Source organism: Echinops telfairi, unplaced genomic scaffold, assembly GCF_000313985.2.
Source record: "Echinops telfairi isolate 266 unplaced genomic scaffold, ASM31398v2 ScPeMD7_9;HRSCAF=40, whole genome shotgun sequence".
Lineage (NCBI taxonomy): Eukaryota > Metazoa > Chordata > Mammalia > Afrosoricida > Tenrecidae > Echinops > Echinops telfairi.
Genome location: NW_022103906.1, coordinates 17,159,450 through 17,171,502, shown reverse-complemented (window position 1 = coordinate 17,171,502; position 12,053 = coordinate 17,159,450). Strand labels below are relative to the sequence as shown.

The window sequence follows — 12,053 nt, the reverse complement described above, 5'->3', positions numbered from 1 at the left end:
TTATATATTGTGAAATATTTATTTCTAATGACAAAGAAATGAAATTTTGTCTTGAAGCACGGGTACTCGTATGTGGGCATATCTGCATGTCAGGGGACCCGCCTGGAAGACAGATAGAGGAGCAGTGTCTCGGTTCCTAAGACCATCAGAAATAGATGTTTTCCAATGACCACTCTGAAAGGGTTGTTCGACACCCAAAGGGGTTGCGACCCACAGGTTGAGAACCGCTGCTCTAAGGGGATTCTGGCTGTACTTCTTCCAAGACAGATTTTTTGGTTCCTTTTCCAGTCCATAGTACTGTCAATATTCTTCTCAAGTGGCATAATTCAAAGGCTCCATTGAATTTTTCTTTGGCCTTCCTTATTCAATGTCCAACTTTCACATGCATACAAGGCGATTGAAACTACCATAGCTTGAGAGGGGCACGCCTTAGTCCTCAGAGTAACATCCTGGCTTTTCCACACTTGAAATAGATCTTATGGAGAAGATTTACCCACTGTAATATATCCTTTGGTATCTTGATTGCTGCCTCCATGTGCATCAATTGCAGATCCAAGCAAGAAGAAATTCTTGACAACTTCAGTCTTTTCTCTGTTTATCATGATGTTACCTATTAGTCGAGTTGTGAGGATTCTGGTTTTCTTTACACGGAGTTGTTGATCCATGCTGAAGGCAGCAGTCCTTGATTTCACCATCAAGTACTGCAAGTCCTCACTTTCAGTAATCGGAGTTGTGACATCTACCTATTGCAGCTTGTTAATAAACCTTCCTCCAACATGCCATGTCTTCATATAGTTCAGCTTTTCTGATAATTGGCTTAGCTTAGAGATTGAATTAGTATGGTGCTAGGGTACAACCCTAAGACACACCTTTCCTGAATTTAAACCAGGCAGTCTTCCCTTTTCCTATTTGCACAACTGCCTCTTGATCCAAGTACAAGTTCCACATGAGCACAATCTAGTGCTATGGGGCTCCCAAGTTGAATGCCTTGGCCATAGTCAATAAAACATAAGTAAACATCTTTCTGGTATGCTCTGCTTTCGGCCAAGATCCATCAGACATCAGCAATGATACTCCTTGTTCCAAATCCTCTCCTGATTCTGGTCTGTATCTCTGGCAGCTCTGTCAATGTATGGCTGCAACTATTGTCGGATCATGTTCAGCAAAATGTTACTTGCATGTGCTATTAATGAAATTGTTCTATCACTTGAACATTCTGTTGGGTTGTCTTTCTTTGGAATGAGTACAAATTTAGATCTTTTTCAGTCAGTTGGCCAAGTAGTTCTCTTCCAAATTCTTATATTAGAGTATGAGAAGAAGAAAAAAAGACCAACTGTATGCCTCTGAGGCAAAACATTTGATAAATTGTTGCTTGTAATTTCTAGGATAGAAGACTTAGCACTTAGCCCACTTAGCACTTGGAAAGAATCAAAGTGTGTGTTCTTTCCTATTGACTGCATTTGACAGGGAAACAATGAGGCCCAGATTAAATTCATTTCAGAGAGAAATTAGTAATGTGATGCCATCCCTCTTGAACTTGTCGGTCCTCACATATTTAATCAAATGGTTGTCCATTGTAGACAGTTAATGCTTACATGTTCATCTTTATGCATTCCATTTCACTTTTGACCACTTCCAATATTCCTAGATTCATACTTTGTGTTTTCCAGATTCCGATGATTAAAGTATGTCCACAGCTGTTTCTTCTTCTTCTTTTACAGCTTCTTCTTATTTTTAATTGAAAGCTTTGTTCCATTCCTGTAATTAACACTGACCCAGCTTTGAGAAAGCCCCTCTTCCCCCTGAGTATGCCAGCTCCTGATACTTCGGAGCAGTTGTATTGTGTGCGTCTTCCAACCTCAGGGACTCACCTTCAGGAGCTGTATCAGACAACATTCCACTGCAATTCCTAAGGTTTTCATGGTTATCCCCTCAGAAGTGGCTTTCCTCTTCCTTCTTCCTAGTCTGTTGCAGGAATACATTGACAGGGAGCTGCCAGAAGTTCAAGCGGGATTCAGAGGAGGATGTGGAACAATGGCTATCATTGCTGAAGTCAGATGGATCTTGGCTGAAAGCACAGAATACGTGAGCCATGTTTTCAGGTTTTTTATGGACTATGCAAAGGCATTCAACTGTGTGGATCATAACAAAGTACTGATAAACTTGACAAAAATAGGAACTTCAAAACCCTCCAGAACAACTCATGCAGTACCTGGACATGGATCAAGGGGCAGTCATTTGAACCGAACAAGGGAATACTGCCTAGTTTAAAATTGGCAAAGGTATGTGTCAGAGTAATCATACTGACTCAAACTGTGTGCTGAGCAAATATAAAGGAAGCTTGACTATCTGAAGAAGATTGTAACATCAGGACTGGAAGGAGGGTTGTTAACAACCTTCAATATCCAGATGACACAAATTACTTGTTGAAAGTGAAGGCCTGAAGCATTTGCTGCTGGAGAGCAAGCATTGCAGCCTTCAGTATGGATTACAACTCAACATAAAAAAGACCAAAATCCGTACAACTGGACCAACAGGGAACATCGTGATAAATGTAGAAAAGCTTGAAATTGCCACGGTTCGTGTCTTCCTTGGGCCCATAATCAATGCCATGGAAGCAGCAGTCAAGAGATCAAAAGACAAGTTGCACTAGGTCAATCTGCTGCACAAGAGCTCTTTAGAGTACTGAGAAGCAAAGATGTAATTTTGAGGACTAAGGTGCACCTGGCCCAAGCTATGGTATTTTCAATAGCCTCATGCGCATGTGAAAGTCGCACATTGAGAGAATGATAAGGACAACGAATGTACAAATGTGCTTTACACAATTGATGTGTGTATGGATTGTGATAAGAGTGGTATGAGCCCCCAATAAAATGATTTAAAAAAAAGAAAGTTGGACATTGAATAAGGAAGATCAAAGAAGAATCAATGCATTTAAATTGTGGTGCTGGAGAAGACTATTAAAAGTACATGGACTGCCAAAGGACAAACAAGTCTGTCTTGAAAAAAGTAAAGCCAAAATGCTCCTTAGAGGCAACGATGGTGAGGCTTAATCTCACATTCTTTGGACATTGTGCCAGGAGTGACCAGGCCCTGGAGAAGGACATTGTGTTTGGTAAAGTGGAGGGACAGCGAAAAAGAGGAAGGCCCCCAAGGATATGGATTCACACAGTGGCTGCACCAATGGGCTCAAGCATGGAACAACTTGTGGAGATGGTGGCGGACTGAGCCGTGCTTCATTCTGTTGTGCACAGGGTCACTATGAATGAGAACCTGCTCGATGGCACCTGCAATCATTGTGATCGACAATTAGATGCCGGGTTAGACACGCAGACAAAATGGGTGTGGGAAGTTGGGGTGGGAGTATACTCACAGCTATATAGGTTTGACAGAGGATCTTTATACATGTCCCCTTCCTGCAAATGTAGCCATGAATGTGGTGGTGCACACAGGGGCCAAGTTATGAAAACTGCTTAGACATAATTATACGCATTGATGGGAATGAGTCCCTGGAGGTGGGGGCTGAACCCATAGTCTCGGGACATCCAGGTTAATGGACACACACAGCCCACAGAGACAATGTTCTCCTTCCTACTTTGGTGAGGAACAACTGGGGTCTTGAAAGCTTTTACGTTGTTATCTAAGGTGCAGCTATTGGTTGCTTCCTGTTTGGAAGAAAGAAAAAGTATGGAAACATGGAAGCAATTCATCCAAGGGACTGATGGATCATGTGAACATCAGTCTCCAAAGCCCTGAGACCAGAAAACTTAGATGGTACCCAGATACCATCACCAATTGCTCTGAAAGGGATCAAATAAGAAAGAATATGGGGTGGGAATGGGGGTCCTCAAATCATAAAAGATACTAAGTTTTCCTATCAAATGGAGACTGGTGGAGACCCCATAGCTGTGGCCCTTCTTTTCTCTTCAGGTCTAGAACTGAACTCACTCATTTTTCAACCAAACAATAATCAAAAAATCCACTGCCATTAAGTTGATTCTGACTCATAGCAACCCGATTTTGGCTTTTTGAGGTTGTATATCTTTACAGGGGTAGAAAGCCGCACCTTTCTCCCTCGGAGCAGCTGGTCGGTTTGAACTCTCAACTCTGCAGTTAGTAGAACGCTTTCCTGACGGAGCTCCTTAGCCAAGGCAATACACAGATTGCTAAGGGGAGCACCAGCTCTAGCGAGGTTCTGACACCTTAGAATACGCAAGCATTTGAGATCAAAACAGTAGCATTTATCCTAGAACAAAGTTCAAAGGGATAGGAAATAAGAAAAAATGGAAACAGAAAACACAGGGAAGAAGCAGGATAACGAGGGTTCATTGGGGGAATTGGACTGAATGAGATCAAACAAAATGTGACAAATTGTTGAACATGAAACTGATGATTTGCTCTGAAAACCTTCACCCAATTTCACAACAAAAAGATAAATAAATAATCCAACAAAGTGAATACTTGGTTAGAAAGAAAAGATTTCTTGATTATATTTAAAAGTTTCTGTACCTGGAGATGTCTACCATTTTCAACTTGTCTAAACTAATAGATTGATATGAGTTGGAATTGTCTCAATAGCAGTGCTGGGTTTTCTTGTTTGTTTGTTTGTGTTTTAGTAAATGAACCCAAGGGAACCTTCTATGTAAAGGTTCCATTGATATGAATATCTCCAGGCATTTATAAAACAGTTATCTTGGTCCAGGTCTCAAGCCCTAGAGACTCAGGGCCATGTACCATGTGACCAGCTCTGAGTTCAGACACAAGGTTACAGAAGTATGAATATGATCACTAACAGGTTAGGAACATCATTTCTGAAAGAAGCTAAGACTTTATATCCATACGATAGACCTTAGGGCTCTTGAGCTCCCTTCCTCAATGGACTGTTGTGATGGTCCAGCCAGACCATGGAGAACATGAACTTGCAAACAGTAAACTGAGAATTGCCAGGGGAGATGAGATTAGAGATAATGGAACATCACCCATGCCAGTCTGCTGAGAATATGAATGGGATAGATCATCCTTGGCCCTTTCTCTGCTCCTTGGCTTAGGATAAATGTCTCTTTACTTTGGGCCTCATTGACTGTGATAGTTTGTGCGTTAAATCAGCTGGCTAGTCTATGGTCGGTCCCCAGGTGTTGGTCAAATACTTGACTAGTTCCCATTCCATAATGTAATGCAATCAGACGTCATAATATGATCAAATGTAATGTACTCACTAAATCAATTGCCAGGGTAGTTTCCTTAGATGCTGTCTGCCTCCAGTTAGAAGTAGATGTTTCACCAGAACTCCCTCTTTCTCTCTAATCTGTGCTCTTCATGTCACCTGGCCTATGGATTTGGGGATGAGAGCCTACAAGAAGTTTCCAGTCTGCCTCCTGCCACCTACTACCTACAGATTTCGGACTTGCCCACCCTACCTCCCAATTGTGGGAACCAATCTCTGGAAGTAAATCACTATTTATTTAATCAACTGTGTGACTGTGTTTCTGTTGTGTTCCTTGAGGACTGGACTAAGACATATATTTAATCAAATGGGGGTAGGGTGGGGATGTGGAGAAGGGGCTGATCACAGAGATCAATAGAGCCTGGGCTGGACTACCCTCCTTTTGTGGCTTCTCCCTGCACTTTCCCATATTATTTATCCCACCTCAGTACTGAGGGTCCAACACCACAAATCATAACCCATATAATATAGGTCAGCTCTGTCCAGTCTTCACAGATCCGCCAACTTTGGCTAATGCCAGAGACTCAAAGCCAAATCCAAACAACAAAAACTCACTGCTATCGTGTCAATTCAGACTCCAGAGGTCCGACGGGACATGGTGGGACCACCCCCGTGGGTTTCTGAGACTGTAACTATGGGCGTAGACAACCTCATCTTTCTCCTGCTGAGCACCTGGTGATTTCAAACCCGCTGACCTTGCAGTTAGCTGCCCAGTGTGTAACCAGTGTGTAACCACTAAATGGCCAAGCCTGAGACTAGAAACCTGAACTGCTAAGTGGAATTTTCATAAACTAATAAATGTCTGGCCCCCACTCCCTGTGAGGTGCAGACAACAGGAGGTAAGCTTCAGGGTGTAGAAAGGAGCCAGGGAAACCAGAGGAAGATAATTCTCCCTGCTGCTGTGCCTTCTGTCTGTGTGATTTCCCACTTGTATGTCCATATTGGTAAGAGAACAACCAAATATTAAAGCCTTGTCATGCTGGCATCAAGGAAACATTCAGAGGCAGTCCTGGTTATGGTGAGTGTATTTATCCGGGATCGAACACCTAATAAGTTCAGTTCTCTGTCTTTCAGCTCCATTTGGAGTGGTTGTTCATGGGGCCCCAGCCGTTCCAGGAGAGCATTCATTCCACGTTTGGAGGGAGCAGGTACCATTTCTTGTTTAATTGTTGGCGTTCCTCACCAGACTGAAGTCCCACGGGGGGACAGGAGCCATGTCTGACTTGTTCTTCACACTTCCAGAGCTCAGGGCACAGTGTGGCACATGGGAGATGCTCACGCACGGCGTGTTTGTTCGATCAATGAAGAACGACCTTGTGGGAGTCCTTGGGGGGCGCTTATAACAGCATTCAAAGCTCCTTCCAGGAAGATAGTTTCTCTCAAATGTATGTCTCCTGAGAGCTCTGCCTTGTTTGTTTGTTTTTGTTTTTAGACCAAAGGCCCCTTCATGAACCTAATCATAGAAGTGGGCAGTGCTTCCTGCCTCATTCTCTCAGGTGGAAAATTGAGGTGTGGGATAGGAAGCGCTGGCCAACCAAGCTCTTGAAGCCAGAGAGTGACCGAGCCGCCCCATTTGCTCAGGAGGACGTAGGAGCTTTTCTGTGCTAAAACAAGGACAATCTCTAGGGGAGACCAACATGCAGGGGTAAAATCGGAGGTTCCACAGGTGAAAATCATTGCTCTAAGACCCTTCCGGGCCAGTCCCCCAGGCAGGCAGCCAGCGCCGCCCTGGCACACTGGCTGCCGGGGTCCAGTGTCGGGCGGCGCGGGCAGGAGGCGGTGCGTGGCAGCAGGGCAGGGCAGCCAGCGCTCGGAGCCCGAGACCCGGCGTCTGCAGGGAAGAGCGCTCCGCGACCCGCGCGACTCGGGCTCGAAGCCCCCAGCCCCAACCCGGGGCGCCCAGGGGCGGCGCTCGGAGCCGGCGGGGCTGGACGGGGCGGGCCCTGGCGGGCCGCAGGGACCCGCGGCGGCACAAAGAGGCCTCGCCGCGGCAGTTTTGAAAATACCAAGGAAGTGGATCTGGGCCGGGGCCCAAGAAGTGACGAGGGAGGGAGGCGAGGCGAGGGGGCCGGGGATCAGTCCGGGGATCGCGGGCAGCTAGCGGGAGGCGAGCGCCTGCGCAGGGGCTGGAGCGGCAGGATGCGCGCCCAGGACGGTGGCACCCCGCGCTAGGGGCCCGGAGGGGGCGCCCCCAGGAGGCCACGCCCGCGGGACCCTGGCTACAGCCCGCCGCCTCCGGACCCGGGGATGACCCCAGCGTCGCGCCCCTCCCCCGCCGGCCACGCTTAACCGGCAGCGATCGGTTGCCCGGAGAGGATCCTCGGACTTCACTCTGCGTCCCAGTTTCTAGAGAGTCGCAGCCCAAGCCGCCCTCCGCGGGTCCCTCCCGAGGCCCTAGCAGAAGGGACCATGAAAGGTAAGCCCCAGGCTGGCCGCGGTGGGAGTGGGGAGGGTGAGACCCTGGGGACTGCCCCCCAGCGGCTGCCCAGGATTTATGGGCACCTTACCCTGCAGGCAAAGCTGAGAGAAGGGGAGGTTTCAGGGAAGGAATTCAGGAGTCGCCTGACAACCTTGCAGATCATCCTGAGAGAGTTTTTGGGAGAAGAGGGCCCTGGAATTAAGAGCAACGGGGCGAGGGAAGGGAGGATGGAGCAAGCTGACAACGTCTTGTTTTCGCTGCTCATTTCTCTATCCCTCAGAAACCAATTTAAATCCCAGAGAGATTTCTGATGCTTTTAACCTCTGAGGACGCAAAGAGGTCACCAGCCCCACCTGTGAGCCTGTGACTCCCTGCTCACAGGACTAATCTCAAAGTCGCCTGCAGCCCCGGCCTCACCTCCTGGATTCTTCGCAAGAAACTTTAGCCCCTTCCTGGGAGAATACTCATGCGCCTTGCCAGCCCCCCAACCTTTGAGCCACAGCCTAGGGTTCCTCAAACCCCCTCAGGACAAAATGGCAAGGGAAAGCCTGGGCCAAGACCTGAGGTCTCCCTAGTGTCCTGTGCTCATCGCCAAAGTGAACCTTTAGTCAGTTCTTAGATGGAAGCAAAAACCAAACTTGGTTGCATGTGGCATTCCTGGGCTTGCTTTTCTTGGGGCCCAGGAAAGCCGGCTTGGTCTTCAGACTCATTCTGAGTTCGGGAGAGAGGCTTTAGATCATTATATGGGGTGGATGGAGGGGAAGACCTGAGGTTTTGGAATGCTCTCTCCCGTGACTTTTAGAGACCTTCCATAGCATCCCCAACAGATAGATGCTTATGCTCCTAGCAATGGAAAAGTGACCACCTCATTCACGTATCGAAAGGGACTTTTGAGCACATCTCCAGGGTTAAAGTGCATATACTCTCAGATGTTGTTGACTAAGGTGCGACGGGCAGAAGAAGTGGAACTGGGATCTCCCAACCTTGTCTGAACCAGAGCAGGCACACTGCATTTTATTTCATTTTATGCAAATGGAAGGGTTGTGGTCACCTTGTGTCAGGCAAGTGTATTGGCACCCTTTCCCCAACAGTGTGAGCTCGTTTTGTATCTCTGAGTCACATTTTAGTAATTTTCACAGTTTTTCAAAGGGCATTTTAATAATGCCCTTGAACTCACTAAGGCCCCCCCCCAGCCACACACACACACACACACACACACCACCCAGAAAAGTCCAAAATGGAGCAGAAAAACCACATCTTTCTCCTGAGGAGGGTCTGTGGTTTGAACCACTGACCTCGCGGTTAGCAGTACAATGTTTAACTTGAAAGCACCACTAGGACTTCCCTTAATAGACTGTCTAAATAAATAAGTAAATAAAACACACTGCCAATAAGTCATTTCTGAATCATAGCAACGGTTTCCAAGACTAACTCTTTATGAGAGTAGAAAGTCTCATCTTTCTTCCATGGAGTGGCTGGTGATTTGGAACTTTGAACCTTATAGTCGGTAGTCCAATGTGTAACCAACCCACTATGCCACCAGGGCTCCTTAATAGAACATAGTGTAAACATAGCAACTTGCCCAAGATTAACAACTCATCAGGGGGGCTAGAACCCAGGGCTCCTACTTCTAGTCCAGCTTGCTTCCCAATACACTGCTGTCTCACTGTGGCTTCCTCCTTCCTCTGTGACCTCGGACACCTCTGTTTGTGCTTTCTGATGGCCTCCCCATCTCTTGCACTGCCTGGGATGAGGCAAACCCATGATCATCAGCCCTAGGGAGTTCCCTTGGCAGACAGAGAGGAGCCTCACCCACCAAACTCCTGATCTTAGCTACCACATCTATGAAGCTGGACACTCCCCAGTCAGCTGGCCCCCGGCTGCGGGTTTCCAGAAGCCCCAGGAGAGGCCTGAGACCACATCTTGTCATAGGCTGTGGGTGTCACAATGCTCCAGACATTAAAGATGAAATGAGGATGTTAAGATGCTATACACTCTTTTATTAATATAGTGAGTGATAGACAGGCAGGGCTGAAAAGAGGACATAGGAGGAGGGTGTCAGTGCTATAGAGTCCTACCTCTCTGGAGCACAGTAAAGCAAGCCTAGCCTTCTATACGTGGGAGAAGGAACCCTGGCGGTGCATTGGTTAAGTGCTCTACTGCTAACCAGAAGGTAAGTTCAAACCCACCAATAGAGCCACAGGAGACAAGAACTGTCAATCTGCTCCTATAATGATTCAACTCTCAAACCCACTGCCATTGACGCCGCATATAAGACTCAAACCAAACTCGCTGCCACCAAGCCGATTCTGACTCACAGTGACTGTGGTAGGCCGGGTTGACTAGAGAAACAAAGTCAGGGATGCTCCTGTCTGTGGTAAAAAGTACTATATATCAAGAAAGCAGCCCAGTCAATGTGAGTCCATAAGTCCAGTGTGAGTCCATAAGTCCCTCTTCAGACTCATGCAATGACAGACCACAGGAAGATCACAAGCCAGTGGGTGCAGTCTCGGGGATCCAAGGTCGGTGGACAGATGGGGGGGGGGGGCTACAGCAGTTTCAGGGTCAGTGGCAATGAGTGAAAGGGGAGAGGTATAAGGGGTCCCTTCTCTCTCCCAGGGTCCTCCTTCTAAGAACGTCACACCCCCAAGGGACAACATCAGACTGTGACCTGATTGGCAGGTTGGATTCCACCCCTAGCCAGGAGTGTCTAGTTGACATAAAATCATTAAGCTAGCACAATGGCCCTACAGTGTTTCCAAGACTAAATCTTCATGGGAGATGGCAGCTTCATCTCTCTCCTATTGAACCACTGGTGGGTTTGAACCGCCAACCTAACAACACCTGAGCCACAGCATCACTGAGTTTCCTTCCCATAAAGGTTACAGCCTAGGAAACTCTGTGGGGCAATTCTACTCTGTTACGTGTGGTCCCTAAGATGCAGAATGAACTCAGTAGCACATACAGTGTATGATGGAGTCCCGGAGTGGTGCTGGACTACTAGTTGGTGTTTCAAATTCACCCAGTCACCGCTCAGAAATAAGGCCTGGGGATCTACTTCCAAGAACTGAAGGGGAAAAAAAGAGAGAGCGAGAGACAAACACTTGCCGTTAAGGCAATTCTGACTCATAGCAACCCTATAGGGCACAGTAGAATTACCCCTGTGCGTTTCTGAGGCTCTAAATCTTTACAGAACAGAAAGCTTCATCTTTCTCCCAAGAAGCTGCTGGTGGTTCGAACTGCAGACTTTATAACCCACTGCATCACCAGGGCCCCTTTAGAGAACCACATGGCATAGTTCCACTCTGCCCACGGGAGGAGGCTATGAATTGGAATGGACACAGTGGCAACTAGCAACAACAACATGTAGGAGAAAAGAGCTGGTGTCGATGAGTATTTAGGAGAAGGTGCCCCTTGAAGCGTTTTGTCTGGGTCCCGGATCCTCCGTGTCTGCTGCCTGGGAGGCTTGTAGGCCTCTCGAAGAAAGCCCACGCTTGGCCCTTTCTCAGCCCCTCTCTTCCTGCTCTAAACCCATAGCCTCCCCATCCTGAGAGAGGGGATGTGGGGTGCTCTGAAGCTGATGTGTGGTGGCTATGTGTTGGGCTGTGATCCCCAAAGTCGGCAGCTTGGATCCACCAGCCACTCCGAGGGAGAAAGACAGGGCATTTTTTCTCCCATAAACACGAGGTCACTGTAAGTTGACATTGACCTGATAGCATCGAGGGTTGTAAGAGAAGCTTTTGGGATGCTTTCCTTCATTTTTCTCCCCTAGTCCCTAGGCGACCCTCCGTGATCTCCCAACACATCCTGCAGACCTGCCTGGGCGAAGGCACAAGCTGACTCCCAAGGTGACCCCCACTTAGAGAGCTTTCCTTTAGGCCCACCCATCAGCCAGAACTCTGCCACCCCTACCTGAGATGGAAAGATCAGGGCAGACAGCAAATATTTGGCATTTGGGATCTGTGGCGTGTGAAGAATCAAGATGATATTTTTTGCCCCCATGAAAAAAGTCAAGTACCCGGCAGAGCTGGGCAGCCTCTCGCTGAGCAGCCTCGCCCCGCTGAGAGGAAGCTGCCTCGCACGCTCAGGGAAAGGCCCCGCCAAGCTGCCGATTGGGTCTGTTGGCCAAGAGGCACGGTTCCCCTCTCAAAGCAAACACTGCGATGTTGTGTTTTGTGGGGGAAGGGGCGTTGGTGGAGATGGTATTTAAAACAAAACAGCACATTTGGTGAAGAGCACTGCCCACCGGTGGCCCAGTGCCTGGGGGCCACCCTGCCAACCACGCTTGTTTCCAGCCCAAAGCCCCTCCTGCTGCCAGCAGGCCTCCCAGGCAGCCATCTCTTCTGAAGCAAACCTGCACCTGGCCGCAGCTGCTTCTCTCTCTCTCTCAACAACCCACTCACACACACA

The 12,053-nt window shown here is 47.9% G+C and overlaps 1 protein-coding gene across 2 annotated transcripts in view; it reads left to right on the top strand.

Moving 5' to 3' along the window:
* The first annotated feature begins 7,401 nt into the window (after positions 1-7,401).
* Positions 7,402-12,053, top strand: part of SCARA3 (scavenger receptor class A member 3) — a 47,387-nt gene continuing 42,735 nt past the window's right edge. For both annotated transcript variants that reach the window (XM_045286722.1, XM_004707713.4), the window contains exon 1: positions 7,402-7,640. In XM_045286722.1, coding sequence (XP_045142657.1) covers positions 7,634-7,640 — 7 coding nt within the window. In that variant the 5' untranslated portion in view covers positions 7,402-7,633. The remainder of the gene's footprint in view (positions 7,641-12,053) is intronic.